The 21125-nt window shown below is 37.2% G+C and overlaps 1 protein-coding gene across 2 annotated transcripts in view; it reads right to left on the bottom strand.

Annotated features, from left to right (window-relative positions):
* Window positions 1-2292: 2292 nt before the first annotated feature.
* LOC122836168 (TOX high mobility group box family member 2-like) overlaps window positions 2293-21125 on the bottom strand; it is a 105571-nt gene continuing 86738 nt past the window's right edge. For both annotated transcript variants that reach the window (XM_044125921.1, XM_044125913.1), the window contains 5 exons: window positions 13696-13926; window positions 9922-10002; window positions 6390-6776; window positions 5853-5992; window positions 2293-4101 (listed from right to left, as the gene is read on the bottom strand). In XM_044125921.1, the coding sequence (XP_043981856.1) occupies window positions 4059-4101; window positions 5853-5992; window positions 6390-6776; window positions 9922-10002; window positions 13696-13926 (882 nt within the window). In that variant the 3' untranslated portion in view covers window positions 2293-4058. The remainder of the gene's footprint in view (window positions 4102-5852; window positions 5993-6389; window positions 6777-9921; window positions 10003-13695; window positions 13927-21125) is intronic.

Here is a 21125-nt window from a genome sequence, read left to right as displayed (position 1 = left end):
ACTGGGGTGATATATTTTGAGTAGGACAGCTGAGGAAAGTAACATTTTCTATATTATTTGTAACACTTTAATAAAATACACAGCGTGGTTAAAAGTTATTACTATTTAATCATATTGGAAAATACTTTTCAGATTTCACTTTGTTATGAGAAAGCTTCCTATCTGTCTAAGACACTAATAGTTAGTATTGTTAACAGGCAATATAACAAACATTGTTCATAACAATGCAAAGTAATGCTTAACAAATTAACATAAAAAACCTCAAACGTTTTATGTAAAACATTAAATAAATAAAAGCATTTTTGCTTTTCGGACATTGTTAAAACACGGAAATTAGTCCAGTATATTATATTTATGGGGGGGAAAAAATTAAGGTCATACTGTACTTGTTGTAATCATTTAACTTTACCAGCAGATGGAGATAGAGTCAAATTAATATGGGCAGGCTACACAGTGCCCCTGTCTTCTCACTCATTACTACACATTTAAATAGTTTTTACATAATTCAGTTCAATATAACATTGGGATAATGGATCACACAGCAAACAGTGTAAAACAGATTGGGTTCACCCAATAAAAACACACTTTCATTAAGGTCATAAAGGGGATATAAAATCCATCCAACAGGCCAAATATATGATTGGAATATAGATTTTGTATGCATGGCACTTGAAACACTAATATCCTACCAAATACCAATTTATATAATATGGAGAATCAGCAAATATTGACAGCTCTGGTAGGAGACTGTGTCGAAAGAATATTTATCTGCTTTGCATTCTACAAATTTGGCCATTATGAATGACGGAGAAGAAAGAACATCATAGTTAAAAGAAAGCCATTAAAGGCTGGCTTGCAATTCGACCACAAGCCAACAAACAGCAAATGTGTAAGAAGCTCAGATAAGGCCAGATGTGGGGAAAAATGTTGCTTTCAGGATAACAGGCTAAAGGCAGCTTTAAGTGTTTTGGAAAACTAACACTACACATCATCCTGAGCACACCATCTTTATGGTGTGACATGGTGTTGGAAGAATCATGCTGTTGGGACAGTATTCCTTAAGAAGTGACAGAAAATCCAGTCAGAGTTGATGGGAAGATGAAAATGGGGTAATCGTGGGGGAACAAAAATATAAAAAGCTCCAGCAGACTTAAACAGATGTCTACCTATTTGCAAGACAAACTAGCTAACTGTACAGCCAGAGCTAAGGAATGATCTATATCAAAGCATGTTCATGTGTTAGAATGGCCCCGTCAAAACACTCATCTGACTCTAACTGAGCACCTGGGACAGAAAGAATGACATTCACAAATGCTCTCCATCCAATGTGACTGAGCTTGAGGTATTTTTCAGAAGAAAATTAGGCGAACAAATCAGTGGATTTGAAAAGCTGGTTGAGACATGGCTTAAATTATTTTCAGCAACAAAATGTGGTTTTCTTATTGGCAAAAGCCTTTTAAAACTATTTGTTCTTTTCCTTACGCTCCATTCAATTTGGCGTTCGAATTACACAGCATTCAAATAAAATACATACAAACTGATAATTCTAATTTTACTTTCTGACATGCAAAACTCCCTCTATGAAACTGTCTATAAATCACCTCTGGGGGGCACTGCATCATCATCATCGTCATCATCCTCAGAGTAAACATGCATTCAGCGGGGAAGGTGGTGCATGTATTGAGGGTGTAGGGATGATAGATTCCATTTCTATTCTACCTTTAATCCAACTGTGAAATTCAAAACTAAAAGGCAGCTGCTTTTTTTTTTTCTACCAAAGTAGTTCTCTGTAAGGTTGTGTACTGCATCAGTAACCCGGAGTTTCATCATCACACCTTCAGCTGAAGAAGGAGAAGAAGAAGAAAAAAATAAACATGATCAGCTAGTAGAATATATATGACTTGTTAGAACTATATTGATCTATCCTGGATGTAGAGTAAAAAAAAATCAATCTATCCAGAATTAAAGAGAAAAAAGATAAACAAGACATTAAAAAGGTCAAAGTGCATTAAGTAAAGCTTAAAAACTGCAGCTAATGAGCCACGTGACAGCAGCTACAGTAACTTCTGCAACATCAAAGATAATCCTCCTAATTAACCTCGGGTACACGCATGGGAAGGAGAGCACTTGCGGGAGGAGGGATGTCGGGTTGTGGGCAAAACGATTTTCACAGGCAACTGCAGATCTCCGACTGCTTGCCATAAGAACAAATGAATTTTTAAGATGCAATAATGAGAGATTATGAAAATAAGAGGAGACATGAAAGTCCACTTTTCCACTTTAAACATTTTATTACAGACAAAGGAAAACAAAAAAAAGAAGTATTTGTGACACAAAAATGAAGCTAATGTTGGTACATGTATGTGAGAAGTATACCAACGACAAATTCAGAAAATATTTATTATTCTAAAAATAAAGTTGTTGGTTCAATAATAATAATAATAGTAATAATAATAATAATAATAATAATAATAATAATAATAATAATAATAATAATAATAATAATAATAATAATAATAATAATAATAATAATAATGCACCCTGATGCAAAATAAGCCAAAATGTTACTTCATATTGTCCATAAATACATGTAAAACCTGCAAAAAATTAAATAAAATGACCAAATTATTAAACATTATAGTATCCGACAGAACAAAATGGGGCTCTTCTGTCACTGGCTTTACAAATTAAAGAAATATGTTTGGCAGGTTTGTACACAAAATTAAAATATCTACCCCCGATGACCTGAAAAGCAAATCCTGCTACAGTGAAAATTAAAATGAGATATCTTGAAAACGTTTTCCATACACACACAAAAAAAAAAAAAAAACAAAGAAAAGAGAAAGATGGAAAAATTTAACACAATTCTAAAACACCTAAGGAAACTAGTCAAAAACTTGAAAACCCACTGTTATGTTTTTTTTTTTCCTTTAGTAACATTTCACATTTAGCAACATATTTTTTATTTTTTTTTTTTACTTCACCTGTACAAGTGATGTGAGACTAAAAGGATGGAAAGCGGGGCTATAGGCAAAGGAGGCGGTCCTTATTGACAAGAGTAGGAGGAGCTAAAAGGGGATTGGTTTAATCGTTAACCCTTGTAATGTCCTGTGGCCGTGCGAGCAGAGTGATGTCCTCCAAAGGAGTTCTGCTCGGCCGACAAGGACACCAAACAGTTTTCAGCCTTCGCATTTCCTGCTTTTACTTTTTTTTGGAGAGACATGAACGCAGCGTCGACTTGAGCTTTAATGTGTGTGGCCCCTCACTGAATCCGGCAGCACAGAAAAATCACATAACCAAACAAAAGAGAGGTTTCTTTTCTAAAAAAAAAAAAGAAAAAAGAAAGAAAAGAAAAGGCAGAGGGACTCCAGCTTAATACACACACGAGAGGGTTCCATTTTGGTGATATTTACAATCACTCTGTGATAAAGGAAATAAAGTCCTTTAGTAAGCGGAGCAATGATTTACAAACGGCTTATGTATTCTCAACGACACCTTCATTAAAATGTTGCTTTCCCTTCAGCCGGGGATGTTTCAGAAAGTCCTGAAGTATGTCCACCCCTCATGAAGCAACTATATTCTATTTTCCTGCATTACATTTTCTACCTTTGAGTATGCTTTAAGCATTTCATCTTCCTAATAAGGATAGTTCATGGCAAACAGAGAGGAAGTGAGTGAATAGGAAAGTAATTAAAAAAAAATTAAAAAATAAAAACAAAATGAGAGGACATTTTTGGCCCTCATTTCCAGTATGCCGGAATGAGCTTAAAGCTCACCGCCACCTCCAAAAACAATGTTCACAGACCAGGAGGGGGAAAAAAAAGAAAGAAAAAAAAAAAACGAAAGCAAAGGAAGTGCCTTGGGCTTGTGGCCGATTAAGTGCTTGGCAAAAAGGTGGTACTGTAGCAGTCTTTGGGATTTTCAAAATCCATCAGAAGAAGAAGAAGAAGAAGAAGAAGAAAAAAGAAAAACAAAATGAATAAAAAGCAGATACATCAATGATGCTGTTGTTATGTTAGAAAGCTCTCTGGAGTCTGACATGTGGAGGTCATATAACTTCAAGTGAGGTAGAGAGGCTTGTCCCGGGCTCCCATGCCACTGCTGATGAAGAAAACAAGAGCTGTATAAATGTGACAAAATATATCTGAACAGAGGTCTGTTAGCAAAACATAACTGTTTATTTTACATAACATTTCACCAGGGAAATCTCTTTTTTTTTTTTCTCATTTCAATGAAGGCCTGTTTTTTTTCCAATGAAGGCCTGGGGAGCGGCTCCAAAACAAACATGAAAGCTGACGACAGACAACAGACATCAAAAGGCCTGGATTCAAAATTTGCAGATCAGTTGGTATTTGAAATGTCAGATCTGGAGTCTATTCTCCAGGTATCTTTACTGACAAACTAGAAGTAATTTAGAACCTTCTGAAAGTCCCAAACTACAGAGATCTGACACTTGAAGAGAAGGTTTAAAGCAAAAAAACTCAGTCCTCTTCAAAGAGCCTCAATCAGGATTTAACCCAACCTGTTTCGGATCCAGATGACTTGGCTCTAAATAAAGCAGACAGCATGGATGTAAACGAATTTGTTTGCATCCTTTTGTAAAGATGAGTACAAACCAAAATTACCTTAAGAAATTATTGTTTTTTAAGTAAGTCAAACATGGCATACTTGATGGAACATTTCCTTTAAAATAAAAGTAACTATACTGTTTTTAAAAAAAAAATATGTATATTTACCTTTTTAAAGTTAATTAGTAACTCATAATAATCTCACACAAATGTCTATTTTAGGCTCTTTTCACTATGCTGGATGAAAATCCCTCTTTATCTTGCCACCATGAATAACAAGCAGGATTGCAAAGGAGGTAAGATCTCCAAACTCACTTTTAAAAAACTGCAGCAAGGAGTGGATCTTGCAGTCCTGATCGTAAAAATTAGGCCCCATTTAAAATCTAAATGGATGAATAGGACTAATGGCAGACAAGAGAGTCTTTTTTTCCATATCATAACCAAAGAAAATCTTGCTAAGTTGAACTGGTACCAGGGACTGTGTTCAGATGAGACTAACATTCCTGGTGGGTCCAGCATAAAACGAAAGGTTGAATATGTGCAAAAATACAGCTTTTTTCTCTTCCATCGACCTTGGAGAGATTACCTAACATCATAAATTGTTTAATATAACAAAAGACTCAAAATAGAAATCCAGTAGAAAACAGCAGCAAGCTGCCCTTCTCTGCTGCAGTCTTTTAACAATGAGTTTGGAGATTTATATATATATATATATATATATATATATATATATATATATATATATATATATATATATATATAATTTTTCTGGACACATCTTTACCAGAAATGGCAACAAATTTGTCTGCATCTGCATGTCCTCTTCAAAGTCCAAAGTAGCAACACAATATTTTTAAACGTGACACAAAGTTTTACTTGGTGACTGTCTGAAAAATATTCACTTTATTCAATAAAGAAATGTATGTGGAACGACACATAATTGGATGTCGGCACTTTTTCCAAGCTCGGTAATAGCATTGTTCTTGTGCTGCGTTGCTCATTTCAATTTCAAGAAGATGCTTTTCTTTAGCAGGTAAATTGCTTTTTATGATTAACACTGTCTGAGTGTCAGAGTGTGAAGTGAAATGGTTTAATGTAGATCACTTGGAAAATGAGGAGCTCTCACAGAGCTGCTTAGTATTCTCAACAGCCAGACGTCATGAAGTGCAGCAGAGTCAGAGCACTTTATCTTGGAAAAAAAAAACAAACAAAAAAAAAAACCCCACCTCCACCCAGAAAAAAACAAAACATGGAGCTATGTGTTAACTGGTGTTATGAGCTTACCCGCAGTGGTTGGGTCCACATTCCCTGTTGCAGTACTCGCCATCCCAGTCGGGGTTCTGCCCATGCACTGGATTGGGTGCCCCTGGGGACTGCGAGCCCCCGACGCTGTTCTGGTAATCAGCCTGAAGATGGGAGAATCCCTGCAGAGGAGGAGGAGGAGGAAAGGTTATACCAGCCAAGCGTTTGCGATGGCCAGCCATCAGGGTGAGCTGAGCCATGATCTGTTATGAGGCCAAACGATGTCAGTGGTCTATGTCAGCTGCTGCTGAGAAGAAAATGTCCATTTTCCTCCCTCCATTTGCTCTTATTGCTTGGTTAAAATAGTTCTCACAATCTGCTCCTGGACTGGAGATTTTATTGACTGAGACCGTTACATAATTAGTTAGTTTGACCTAAATTATTAAGAGAATCAAATTCGAGGCTTATTCCCATTTTTGGCTTATTAAATATGCTTGTGTAACAATAATTAGCAAAAATCTCTACATAATTGTACAAATTCAATAAATGGGACAACATCTTATCGATGACTACACCAACCTGTTGGCTCAGCGGAGGGGAATGCAGAGGCGCCTGGAGCCCCATTTGGTGTGAGATGATTGGCTGCGACTGCTGCATGCGGATTGGCTGATTCAGATGCAAGGAGAGCTGGGCGTGCGGGTGCAGAGGCGGGCTGATCTGGAAGGGTGCTGGGGGAGAGGCACTCATGCTGGGCGGGAGCATCTGGGACTGGCTGAGGGTCGGGCCCAGGGCGTGGCGCGGCGGCCCACCGTAGCTCTGGAGCTCAGAGAGCGGGAAGGAGCCTGGGGGGCCCAGGTAGGGTGAAGAAGACTGAGGGGGCACGCTGTACAGGGGCTGTTTGGGGGGCAGCAAGTGAGAGGGTTGGCTGGTCTGCTGGGCACTTTTTGGTTCAGGATCATTGTATGTCTGCAGAATAAAAAATGAATAAACATTGTTTTAGGTGCTGAAAAGTGGAGGCGATGACAGAGACAAATGAAGAACCATTATCAGGTGGAAAATTCAGCTTTAAACTAAAAACGTGTATTTGTGGAGATGTGCAACCCCCCCCCCCCCCAAAAAAAAAAAAAAAAAAAAAAAAAAAAAACATGAAGTTGCTCTGCTTCATTCTTCTAAGCCTCAAGTTCTTCTCAGCAATGAAACATGTTGAATTTGGAAATGGTGGCAGCCATTTGTAACCATTCTAAACTTTTCAGTGAGGACATACAAAGAAACTACAACTAATATCAGAGGGCAGACTATTGAGTGAACACATTTTTTACAGTATATATTTGATTAAAAAAAGGTCAATATACATTGTATAGTGCTCTAGTAACTGAACAATAAAAGGCAATTCTCTTTACTGAATCATATATACCACTCAGACCTTTAAGATCATCACAATCAAACTTTCTAACTATTCCAAGAGTCAGAACCAAACATGGTGAAGCAGCTTTTAGTTTTTATGCTCCAACACTCTGGAATAAACTTCCTGCTCACTGTAAGACTGCCCCTACCTTGAGTTTATTTAAAACAAGGTTAAAAACCTTCTTATTTGACATTGCCTATTCTTAGATGTTTGTTTTTAACTATATTCAAACTGTAATATTTTATTTTGTACATTTTTAATCTGCTTGGGCTTTAATTTACTTTCTTTTTATTATCTTCTTGTTGTTTTTAACTTGTTTTGTACAAGCACTTTGAATTGTCCTTGGCTGAAAGGTGCAATATAAATAAAGTTGCCTTGCCTTGCCTTGCCTTATATTCATAACATTGTGTAACACTTGGGGGTCCTTTCAGTTTGTGTTCTACCTGTCTCCCTTGGAGGCAAAAAGTACATTTTTAAAGATTGTCATAAAGTTTATGACATAATTTTTTTTTTGTGCAATTTTATTGTAGAAATATTATAATTACTTTCAATCCTCAATACACATAATAGATATTCAGCAATTTCCTGATATTAGAAAATTTCTGCCTGTTAAATGCCTGTTTTAGAGGTTAAATTTTGTTTTTTTGTTAGAAAAAAACACACACAATTTGTCCTCCCCCCCATGCAGTATAAATAAATCAGTAGCTTCCCAGTAGATAAAAAAATACCTTCACCCAGTGGAAAATAACAGCTCATGAATTTTTAAGGGATTTGAATACATCCTATCAAAAAGAATAAAAAATAACCCCTAAATATACAAACTTGTCAAATCTTATGCCATTTGCGTCCACACAACCAAAACTTTGTTCATTGACCCTTTTAAAGAAATTATTACCAGACATAAGCAATGTCTCATGAGCCACAGTTTATGTCATCAGATTATTTAAGTTTCAAAGTTGTAATTCCTGAGGACAAATCTTACAATGTTTTGCATAACCTCGTTATACCACTTTAACTTTTAATATTGAATCAATGCCTTCAGAACTAAAAAAACCCCCTCAAAACTTCCATATTATTTTCATATGAATTGAATATTTTTACACTAACTTGCAGTTCTATCATTGCTGAGCACGTTTATGATAGCTGCCTGCTTGAGGACACTAGAAGTGCGCTTGCATAGGGAGCAAGAAGTGTCACCTTCAAAATAAAAGGTGATTTTTGAAAAAATAAATGCAGTTATTTGGATTTGGTCACAAAAACGACAATTTGTAAATGCATTATTTAGAGTTTTCATGAGGGTCAGCAGAGGACATCTAAAGGGTGGGATGTGACCTACTGAGTCCAATTTTTAACAAAGTTTTAGAAAGAACATTAAAATAATTAAAAAAATATAATGAACACTCAGTAGGAAAAGTAAAGATTTTTTTGATGCTGTGGTTTAAAGATTACCTGAATCTACTAAAATCAGCATCAGCATCAGCACACCAAAGCTTCACAAGCACCAGAGATCAGACAATTAGTTGTGATACTTGTTTGGTATCCGTGATACTGACGCTTTAAGTGGTTTATGTACTTCACATGCTCATGATCGCAATCCAGCGATTATTAGAGGGCTAAAATCGACTTCGTTGCTTTAAGGGAGAAAGCTGAACTCCACCAAATTCCTGAAAACTTGACCTTTTGCTTTCAGGACAGTGAGCAGGTGCAACACCCCCACCGCCCCCTCCAGTCTCTCTGCAGGCCTCAGTGATGAGCTGTCAGATTGCTCATCTCCAGCCATCAGTGTTGATTAGAAGGTAATGGAGCCCATTTGTATGAATAGAGCTAGGGCCGAGGTAATGATCAATAGACTCCTTGACAGATAGATGGGAAAGGAAGAGGAGCACACACACACACACACACACGCACACACACACACACCTACACATTTGCACGCATACATATATGCAGGACCCTGGGCAGAGAAATGAGGCTGTTTGCCTGCAGAACAAATGGAATGACAAAAGGAATCTTCCCCTCACTATATTGTGTGTGCTGTTAATACAAGGCGGCACTAAACAATGCAATCCTGCTTTCCTTCTTTTTATCCCGATGCTTTTTTTTTTTTTTTGCTGGTGTATACAACGCAGCTTTGTTCACTGGGCAAAGAGTGTGTCATAGATCTGAATTAGCAGGAGAGTGTCAGAGAAGGAAGCAGCGGCAAGCCAATCATTGCCCGAGTTGTTTTGTGATGTACTTCCTGTTGTAGATGATGAGATGAGGAAATCAATGATCTAACGCATGACTAGTCTGTTGATGTGAGATAAGATAAAGAGTTCTATTTTATGAGGATATACACTGTATATATATATATACAGATTCATCTGGTAGCATGTGTAGAACATGAAAGAATAATTATTTTTAATCGTGAAACCCTGAACGATGACATAGTCATATGGTTATGTGCTTTCTCTTTGTGATCTCTTCCTTTTTATCATACACTGCATGGTTCATTCTTAATGCATATTATAATTCCCTGTGGATCCTATGGAAATCAGGTATTGTTCCAAATATAGCTGGCTATTTTTGCATACCCCCCTTCCAACGTCTTCAACATCACAGTCTCAAACCATGGAGCACCTACACCCCCACCTCAGCCCATTAGCAAGGATTTTCCATCCAATCCATCATCAGTCTTAGCCAGGGCTTGTGTGTCATAAGCGTTACCTTGGAAACCAGACTGGCTCGGTACGCGGCCAACGCTTTCAGGTACTCTTTCTTAGCTGCCTCAGTTTTCCTCTTGTAGCCCTGCGAAGAAGAAAGAAACAACAACAAAAATCAAAACAAGAGACGAGGGGTTGACATGCTGTTAAATGTGCAGAAACATACACACACACCCACATGCATGCACGCACACAGAATTCCTTTTAGCTCACTTGCTTAAACACCCTGGAGGTACACACCCAAACCCACTCACAAACATGTCCATAATGGTTCCCTTTCCATCAGAGCCAATGGTACAGAACACCTCCATTTCCTCATCATGGTACTAATACTCCCTCATCTCAATGTGTCTCCCTCTATCGCAGCGACACATCATTTCCATTCCAATCCACCTAAAGAAATGGACTGGAACTTCTCGTTGTCTTTTGCTCTGCTCAGAGCCACAATAACATTTTCAGTGCGCTGACGTCTGCGCTAAACCAAAATGGTTGCCATCATTTGGTATACGACGGTCCCTTTAAACACTTGTTTTTTGGCCTACAGTATTTTTCCAAACTCCTGCAAGTGCTTGTTGCAGGAATCTCAATGTGTTTTGCTTTAATTATGCTCAATTCATTTCAGCTGAGTTCTAGAGCACAAACTCACAGCAGATGCCATCTCAAGGCCCCTTACAAGACAAACAGATCCAATTCAAATTTAACCAAAATAGTCCAATTTCTTTGACAGATGAAAACTTGTCATATTCAATTACGTTCCATTTAAACACTAGTAATAATACAACGTGGTCAAATCCGGTGCCAATTGGTACAAAGGAAATATTCTAAGGCAGCACAGGATATAGTCATGAACTTTGCAGATATTTCACCTCCAGAACAACCATAAAGCAGTAGACAGTGAAATTACATCAACTCCCTTTAACAAGAAGAACTAGACGAAAGCCCATAAAGCACGTTCACAAAACGCAGTGCATGCACAGAATCAGGCCAGTTCTGCTGGGATGCTTTAAACCAAACATTGTCTAAAAAACTGTAACTCTGTAAGAAAAAAAGACGAGAAGGAACCTCATCATTCTCCAAATTCCACCATTTTGAACTGAGAAATCTCCACAGAAAGAAATAAAAACTATTTAAGAAATGCTGGCACTAGCCATGTTTAAAACTCACATTTTTATTAAAGAATCTTTATGCCATTGGTATAGGTAGGCAATTTCTAAACAGAATACATATTTTTTTTACAAATTCAGCTGCATTTATTAAAATCTTATTAATGAATAATTTTAGTGCAGAAATAACTACTATTGAAAGCCATTTGGTTTAATTTAGATGGGGTTTAGTAATCAAGGTTATGGGTTAATTCCTTTCAAACCACACTTTGGTTGCTTTAACATCAGACATTTGTCACTTTAATCCATTTTCTGCAATAAGAATCCAACATAGTGCGCTAGGTCAAACCCATAACCCAACTCTGTTATGTTCAAAGGACCCAGGCCTGGATTGTCAACAAAGGACAGGGTCAGCAAAGATCAAATTAGTTCTTAACTGTGCAATTTTTTTGTGTGAATATTCACATGTTAGTATTCTAATTGATGCACTGAACTGAAAAACTTTGGAGTGTCTAAACACCCGTGAAACACAACATTGTGATCTCCTACAACCCTGTCATCATTAGCATTTCCTATTTATTACCGCAGAGCAGGGGTTGACATTAACTGGCAACAAAAGGAATAGATAGTTCCTCCTGAATAGCCAAAATGTCCTTCAGCTAAATCCAAGGATGAGAAAAAAAAATAGTGGAGGGGGGGCACTATTTGTGTATTCCAAGCAGGATCAAAATAGCAGGCGAGAAATATAAATAAAAAGAGGAAAAGAAAAATTCACACATTGCAGCTTGTCAGAGGGCCAATGAAGATGCATGGTGGGGAGATATCCGTCACAGAGGCGAGAGGGGGAAAAGGAAATGGAACATATATTGGCCTTTCACTTTTTTTTTCTTCATATTTGAGCTGGTGTTCGTGTTAAAACCTCGTAAGACATCCCTGTTTTGTGATTGTTTGAAGCAAACAGAGCTGCAGTGAGATTCCAGATTTTTTTCCTTTTCCTTTTATATGCGATGGTTTGCTTTCGCAGGATGTATTAGCGTTTGGCTTATGAGCATATTTACCCAGCGCAAAACATATCATTCCTTCTCTGCTGAAATCTCCCAAAGCATGTTTATATTTTCCCCACATTGACCGTTCCAGGCTTGTAAAACGTCCTAGGTTGTTAGTCTCGGACTGTTTTATTGCTGTTGGTGCACGGAGCCCCTCCTCTAGCCCTGCCGCTCCCTCCCTTTGGTAGAATTAAATTTAGAAAGAAAATCATTTTAATGAGAGTCAGGGGAGCGGGGATAAACGGATGGATTATCTTTAGAAAGAGAAGAACTAGCTCATTAAGATGAGCTGTAACTCACAGCAACGTTCAGGTAATTACACAAAAGATAATGACAACAAAAAGGCTGCTCGTCTGTTGCAGCACACGCCATCTACTGGTGGGAGAAAACTGAATATGTAGGCAGTTAAATAAGGCTATTTTGGTGAGTTTATTTGGGTTCAGCTTTGTCAGCTGAACCAATACATTTAGAACCAATTCAAGTACATATATCCTGCCTTGTATAAGCTTACCTGAACCCTGTGGATGTAGTTTTGCCTCATGTGATTTGGTTTCATAATTTTGTTCATATTTCAGTTGCAATCAAGACATGATAATTTATTTCCTGTCTATTTAGAAAAAGTCGCTTTTACTGCAGAATTATGCGTGGCTCTACATAAAGCCCAGACGTGACAGCCTTCCATTTGCACTTAAACACAGCATGCATTTTTGGGCTTCAAAACTTGATAATGGGTGCATAGCAGGCAATTTGTGCCACACAGACACCTTTTTTTTTTCAGAGCAGAGAAAGTATTAGATCTGTGAGATTTAAGCGAAAAAAAAAAAAACTGCACATGAAATATTAATATTTATGCAGGCTGTGATGTGAACATTTGCAGGATTATTCTACAAACTCCGACACTGTCTGATGTCTCTGAATCTGAGCGAGCCTTCGAATTTTTGCACCAATCATTACCCGTACTTCTACTTTAATGCTCATAATTTGAAGCCTATATTTCCATAATGCTTTCTCGTTCATCTGCATGATCAGCATTCTGTCAGACGACACCCACGCGTTATGTCTATAATCTAAGTTTCTAAAAATTCGGATGTTTAGCTTTTAATCCTTCCTAAAATAAACAAATAAATAATGACACAATTTTGAATCCTTTCTGAGGTAGAATAGAAATCCAACGTATAATTGCAGTTTGAGACGACTATGACAAGAAGAAAAAGGAGTCCTGCAGCAGATGGTTAAGCTCCCTCTGAGGCCTTATTACAACATCATTGAGTCAGTCTGGCATTAAATTCATAGAGAGAAGACAGCGGGACAGCCTATATTCCCAGAGGAATCATAGCAAGTTCTTAGAGATGTCTCCAACACCTACGTACCAATTATTTTGATAAACTTTAAAAGAAAACCAGTCAACAGAAGAGAACTGGCTTCTTGAGAGGCAATTACATTCAGTTTTAATGCATTTCATTACATTATTTTGTAGGTATGCAGCATAGTGCTTATAAAATTGTTCATGTTCAATATGTGGTTTTGGCTTAACAATTTCATTGTTGTCAATGAGTTTCAAGTTCTGTTTTGGACACCCCCGTGTGTTTCGGCCTCTAATTCGTTCCTCCACATGCACATTGTTTGTACCTGCTTCTGTTCCTCCCCGAGGCTGTCCCACATGGAGGCCACAATCTTGGAGACGTCTCCAAAAGTGGCATTGGGGTTTTGGCCTTTGATGGCAGCTTGGGTGTCTCTGAAGAAGAGCGCGTACGCTGACACAGGCTTCTGTGGCTCATTGGGGTCCTTCTTCTTTTTCTTCTTCTGAGGTTTGGGCTTGGGCTTCATCATTTCTGCCGCGCTCCGCTTCTCGTTGCTTATCTGGAGGCGGAGAGGAATGAAGAGACAAATTATAATCTTCTGGTGATGATGCCGACTGGATAAGAAAAGATTTTTAACTTTGCAACAACTCACACATACAGTATATACACATATAATCAATAAGTATGATGTTATCAATGAATATTTGTAAACATTCAGACCAGTGCCATTAGGAGCGATGCCTATCCTGAACTTCAATACAACCCAATTTAAACCAGAACCATAATGCCAGTCATAGCACTTTGTCTGATTTCCACCTAACTTGGTTGCTTTGAAGACCACTGGACCTGTAATAGAAGTACAAGTGTAATATAGGGATTAGAAACTGTGCCTTGGGTTAAACTTATCGGGTTTTGTGAAGTAAAATCAGTTCTTTTGTCCCCGCATATTAATGACACAGATCCCCAGACATTTATCTTGTTATTTTTAGGACTGCTCCGCACTCTGGCTTTTCCCTCAGCACTACAGCAGACGGGAACAAAGGCTTATTTTAAGAAAACGCAAACCAATTTCCACACCAAATTTTAAGCTGTCACTAACAAATACTGTCTCCTTTCTCCACCTGGAGCAGCCGTGACCAACTTTTTGTTGCCACTTTGCCCAAAATTTTGAATTTGAACGTCATGGGTCATAGAAAAAAAAAAATTAATCAAAAATATAAAAGAATCACATGTTGTGAATTCTTTTATTTTTAAGCTGCTCAAGCAGGTTGTGTTCTCTTGCACGGACCACCCTGCACACCCATCTGCTGTTTTTGTGGTCTTCTCAGTAGAAGACGTCATAAGGTTATATTTTAATTATTTATTTTTGCCTTTCCACTTTGGTGAGTGGGTTGCTTTGAATTCTGAATCAGACTGTGTCACCCTGCTAATGTCACCATTCCCCCCCCCCGGATTGTATCAACCTCGCCTCCAGAGAAATATTTTGTTGAAAAGTTCACATAGAAAAGTTCATACTGCCTTCCATCGAAACAACTTGTAGATGTGCTTGAAAAGTAAAAGGTGAACATATTTCCACATAATTCCTTTAATTGGTGTTTTGATGCGGTTGAAAAGTGGTTAGGGTTGATTGAATGGACAAAGCAATTCCTGACTTTCAACGTCTTTGCTTAGGAAAAATTTGGATGTTGCCCAAAGATGAAACTGAACTGAATTTTAGTACATTTTCCCATAGCTAAATAAATCCTGTCTAGGCTTAAATAACCCTACAAAACGTAGCTCTAACACCACTCTTGGACATGGTGGACACTATTTCTTTCTTCCTGATTGACAGAGTGTAATCCACGGGCATTGCTTAGCTGTTTTATTGTGCACATGGACTTAGGATGATTTTTTCCAATTAAATTTTGCAGTTTTTGCTTGTGTTCTCTTTCTGGTATTGTGAGGATCAGACAGCTCTTTGTTCTTTTGCTTGTCTTTGTTTTGTTTGTCTCCACTTGATAATGGTTTATAAATAAGAAAGGAGAGTAATGGACTGCCTCAAGCTGAAACAATAAAAACTCACGAACTTGCACACATTTAACCTTAAATGTTTGGCAAATTAAGATGCGAGATAAGATGATAGAGCAAAGGTTGTATATCATGTGGACAATTATGAATACAAAAACACACAACGTAAATGTAAACACAAAGAGAGTGATTACATTTATGCTTGTCTTTGTGCACACGATACCAGTAATAACACAGTATGCTGAAATGTCCCCACATTTTCATAAAGCAGAACTACTTCCATCAGAGTAATGCGCTGCTTCATCCCATACACATGAATACATTTTCATTTCCAGGTAGAGTTTTGACTGGGAGTCAAATCCAGGTCACCTGATTCTGCTTGTGATTCTGTATGGAAATTGCCTTGTGTGCTCTGGAGAAACCATGTGAAGTAAAGGATGGAATGCGAAAGAGAAGGAGAAAGACAGCGAGATGAAGGGAAAATCTTGTTATTATTATGAGAAAAATTTGAATTAACCTATTTTTTTCTGCCACTAAAAGACATGCATATGACAAATGATATAAAAATACAGTGACTATAGATCAGGGTTGTAACAAGATCCTTTGACTTGAAATCTCAATTTAGTAAAATACTGCAATATTGCCAAATATATGCAGGTCGGTGCTTTATGTTTAAAGCATTCTCTTTATAATTTGGAAATGGGATGATTTGCCAATAGTTGACACCAGAATTATATTCTGAAATTCACTGCAGCCATATTGTATTTTATACTTGGAAGCTGCGCAACATGCTCCGGCTTCAGGAGCCATTTGTGGTTCTTTCAATAGGGACCTGCCTAATTTAGCTTGACAGCTTGTATTATCTTGTCTTATTCTGAAGTAAGAAATACCTGGGCGGATTTGTTGTTTTGAAGAAAGTTAATTGATAAAATGTTGCAACGGCACTAAAGAAACCTTCATTCCTTCAAGCATTCTGTGTGAGTGATAATAAAAAAGAAATGGTGACAGAAGGATTTTTCCTCTCCTGTTCCTCTGATGCAGGATTTAAAAAAAAATTCAAACAAGGAAGAATGCGTTTTGCCAAACCATAGAAAAAATATTTACCCACATATGTACCAAAATGCAGCAAGAGGACATTTAGAAACATTCATTTCCGTCGCAAGATTAAGTAACAACCTTGTTTTCTCCCATTAACTGTCATCTGAAAAACAGGACTGCCTCTGAGAACGACATTGTTTCAGGAAAGCATTTGCCAAACACAAACTGCATGAAATTAACTAATCAAAATTCAAGGTTTGGGAGCACATTTGCAAGCTACAGAAAAAAAATAAAAAGGAAAAAACTTCAAAATGGCTTTTGAGGTGTTTCTGAAATTAATGAACGTTTCCTCTCAGGGTTATGCCAAAGCATTGCTTGTCTATTTTGCAGATTACAGGTAATATTCATATTTTTTATGCGTGTGAGGATATGCGGTTTCATTAAAAAATAATCACCCCTCACTTTTAGGCAATGAGGCAGAAGACAGGCGTTTGAAACAACATCTGTTTGAGCGAACCTTTGATGTGAAAATAGAATAAACTGACAGAGGAGCTAATGGAATCACAGAAAACAAGGGGGAAATAGGAGGATAAATAATCTCCAAGAAAAATTCACATGTAGTCATATGGAAGGAGAAAATAATGACACACAGCAGCTCACTGCTGCATGCAATCTACCAGGAGAATAAGGAGCATGGCTCTCTTTCTTTTTCTTCCATTTACTTCCTTGTTTATTATTTGACAACCACAATCATGAACTCCAATATATACAGTGGAGCGCGGAGGAAGGCATAATATTTCAATGAATCTGAAAGACTGGCAAAGAATTAAAATTTAATGAAGACAGGCCCAACTTACTGAGAAAAGAAGAATGCTATAGTTAACTTCTTTATTCTTCCTGAAAGCCATTTTCTACATGATGAAAATTAGATTAGCAAATTAGTAAAATAAAAGTTTGTACACATTTCAGTACATCTCATTACCTTTAAATGATATATCATAAATAAATGAGTAAGTACATGCCTAATTGTGCTTGTCTAAATGTTTTACTTTTGAATTTACATCTGTTTTTATTAAACATTAACATCCTGATGTAAAGACATGCAATTTTGTTGATGACAAAGATGTTCGTCAGCATTTTCTGAACTGCAGTTTTACTTAATTATCAGTTGATGTGGACAAATAGCCTGAAAACAGCAAGAACATTACATGTGTTCGCCTATTATTTTTAAAATGTTCTACAGTCTGAACTCTTCATGTATTTCATTCATTTTGCCCATCATGTTGCTGTTTCTGATATAGTTTCTCATATTGCCAGAAGGGAGATATGCATCTAATCCTCTTCTGCAATGAACCTTTATTGATCCAGAACCAAGTCAAGGCAAAGCTCTTTGATTCTGATGTGCTGAAATCTTGATACTATATCTTGAAGCTTTAGAAACGTCAATTTATTAGCGCCAACTCACTGTCGGCATGTAATATTTCTTTTTTGAACAAACATGTCCATAACTTTCACTGAAACTTTTTTTTTTTTTAATTTATTAAACAACAAATGAAATCCAAGAGAGTAAACTAAAAATAAATTCTTTCCTAATTTTAATCCTCTAGTTTGGCCACCAAAAGAAGTCTCATGTCTTCCTCCAACAAATCAGCTGTCATAAATGAAACATTAGACTCTTTCATAAGCAAAAACAGGAAATCTGTGGCGCCATTAATAAACATTTATAATACAGAGAATTTGATGAAAATGTCTGACTATAGCAGAAGCAAAACTGATATTATCTGACATCAAAATGCTGAGTAAAGTGTCATTTTGATGAAAGATAATCAAATTAAACTTCCTCACCACCAAATGTTGCCTCAAGCTGCTGGTCAGTGACTGAAAGAAGCCTGCTACAATTTTACCAGAAATTCATTCATGCTGCTTTTCAGTCATCTGTCTGCAACAGAGTTATGTTATTTTTCAGATTTAAATAAAACATGTTAGACATTTATTGTAGCCTTTATGCCACACAGAAGCAAAGACACATTGAACCGTGAAAATAAATCTGTTCTTGCAACATATTTTTTTAGTGCATAGCATATTTTCACTTGCTGACAATGTATTAGTAAGGATTGACCAACATTGTATCACATTATTGCAATATGTTAAGACAATTCAACAAGAAACCTTTCCTATTTTTAGTATATACTATAATATATAAGTACATAAGTTAGTATATAAGTGTAAATGTTGTTGTTAGATCTGGTATTAGGACTGGGACGTTCTGTGAATTAGTGTGTGAATGTATATGGATACGAGTTCCTGGTCCAGGTGGAAAGCAACCAGACGATCAACTTTCTGAAGATCAATTTCTGGGGATAAATTTTCCGTCGGTGTAAGTTATTAAACCAACATGTTTTGGTTCATTTTAGTTTGCAATCACATAACAGTAAGGAACATGATTGATTCATGAGTACGTCATTCAGGGTCTACATGTGATTTATGGATGTGGGGATCGTCGTGCTGGAAGACACCATTCCCATCAAGATAAAAATGTTGCATCCAAGAAAAATATTGATCACTATGAACAACTTTACATTGATTCAAAGGACACGTCCCTCTGTGATAACAAGTGGACCCCAATCACAAAAGCAAAATGGTTGCAACAGCGCAAACGTGTAAAAGCCTCCACTTTAATCCTGAAGGTCATATTTTACTAAACTATTTTCAAATTGTTTTGTAGTGGGAACCTAGAGGACAGTGGAAAGCAACCAGATGATCGACTGAAGTCTGAAGTGCTAAAGACGGTCATCATGCTTCTATGTTGTATTTCTATACTGTGCATGATAATGGCCTCCTAGAAGCTGAGAAGGGGAGCCACATCTATGCGGGTGCTAACAGGTGATAATGGTAATTTAATAGACTGATAACATTATTTGGTTATATTGATGGTCCCACAAAAGAATCTGAATTAATTAGTTTTATTTTTCACCTTGGTTGCATGTATAAACTAGGTTAACTTTTCAAAACCATTCTAAAGAAAACACATTACGGTACCTAAATACAATATTATTAAAGAAAAATACTAGCTTTGAACACTGCACTAAAAGGTCAGCAACAGCACACGACAGTTACCAGGTAAGACCACAATGTCCTGCACAGTCTAAATTTATTTTGTCCACAGCTTTCTAATTTAGCAGCAAAAGATTGAACTACAGTGTCAGCCTTTGCTTGCTCATCCCATCAGCGTTTCTGTTGTCTGAGAGAGAAAGAGATGGAAGGGATGGTAAGTGAAGAGAGAGAGAGAGAGAGGAAGAGCGAGGGAGAGGGGTAGAGATAGAGCGGAGGAGGGGGTAGCTGTAATTCTGAATGGACCGAGCTGCACTGGCAAGACAAGATTAGAATTGACAGCCTGATAACTGCATCACTATCAAAACAGCAGAGGGAAAGAGAGAAATAGTTTGAGGCTGGGAAAGTGAGGAAGCAAAAGCAAGTGAGAGAGAGGTAGCTAAAAAAAGTGAGATGAAATGAAAACGAAACACAGTTAATGCAAAAAAAACCCCCATACAAACGTAGGGAGAAAAAGACAGATAACGAGAACAAGAAGGATGCACAGACCAGCCAAGGTTAAGAGAAAGGAAAATGACTCAATAAAAGGAGGAACAGTCTGAGAGAGTGGAAAAGTGCCCAGTAACAACAACGTTCTTAATATGCATTTTAATAAAGATCATCACAAACAGTCACAGGCAATACGGAAAGTGCTTCATGGAGCGGTGATTTTAAAAGGCCCATAAAGGCAAACAGGAGCAACTCCAGGATGATGAGCAGAAACAAAGAGATGACTGTTAGACTAAAACGAGCCGCGGATCCTCAACACAAGACTGAATCAAAACTGAGGTGTAGTTTTATGGACAACAGACTAAATGGTTATAAAAATTAGGATCACCAATAAAAAACATAGGAGAAGGGGTTGTTAACATTCTACCATGTTGTTGAGAAAGCATCACTATAAAAACACATGGTGGACATCCTTCCTTTATGTGCTGGGGGAGGATTTCAGGTTCTTCAGTGGTCTGAGGAATAATATTTAATATAAGCATGTCTTTCTTTAAAGCAGCAGTTCAGGAAATCCAATACAGTCAAAGATTACAGAAATCAGGATACAACAAATTTCAAAATTTTTAGTTTGTCAAGTGCTTATTTAGTCAATGCATTTGTCAGTGCAATATCACTTCTGAGTCAAACTCCGCTTAATTTTATCTTCTTAAACCTTCATCATTTGGGCCATAGTGAATCATCTCTAAGGTTCACTGTGGACCAACTGAAGGGATTTTCTTCCTTCAGTTTTATTCCAAGCACAATAACACATAACAAACTGTAAGAATGCAAAATGCGAAATAAAGACACATCTGTTTTTAAGTCTTAAACATGAAAACGCAAATGATGCATTTTAAGTATGCCGTCATCAATCAATACCCCACACACCCGGCTGCATAACTGCATTGTCTTTAAGTGGATAAAATGCAAAATGCAAAAGCTTTTTATGCATTTAATATTATTGTATGTACAACTTCCAGCCAAGTTTGTAATTTTTTCTGGGCACAATGAAACACTTTCTGGCACAAACATCTTAATTCAGCCCATAAGCGAAACATTCATTACTGGTGCAGAATTTAGAGCTCCTTAAAGGTTGCCATGACCAGATAAAAATTTTACTACGTGCTACACTAC

The sequence above is a fragment of the Gambusia affinis genome, linkage group LG01 (genome assembly GCF_019740435.1).
Source record: "Gambusia affinis linkage group LG01, SWU_Gaff_1.0, whole genome shotgun sequence".
Classification (NCBI taxonomy): Eukaryota; Metazoa; Chordata; class Actinopteri; order Cyprinodontiformes; family Poeciliidae; genus Gambusia; species Gambusia affinis.
This window is presented reverse-complemented; position numbering and strand designations above follow the sequence as displayed.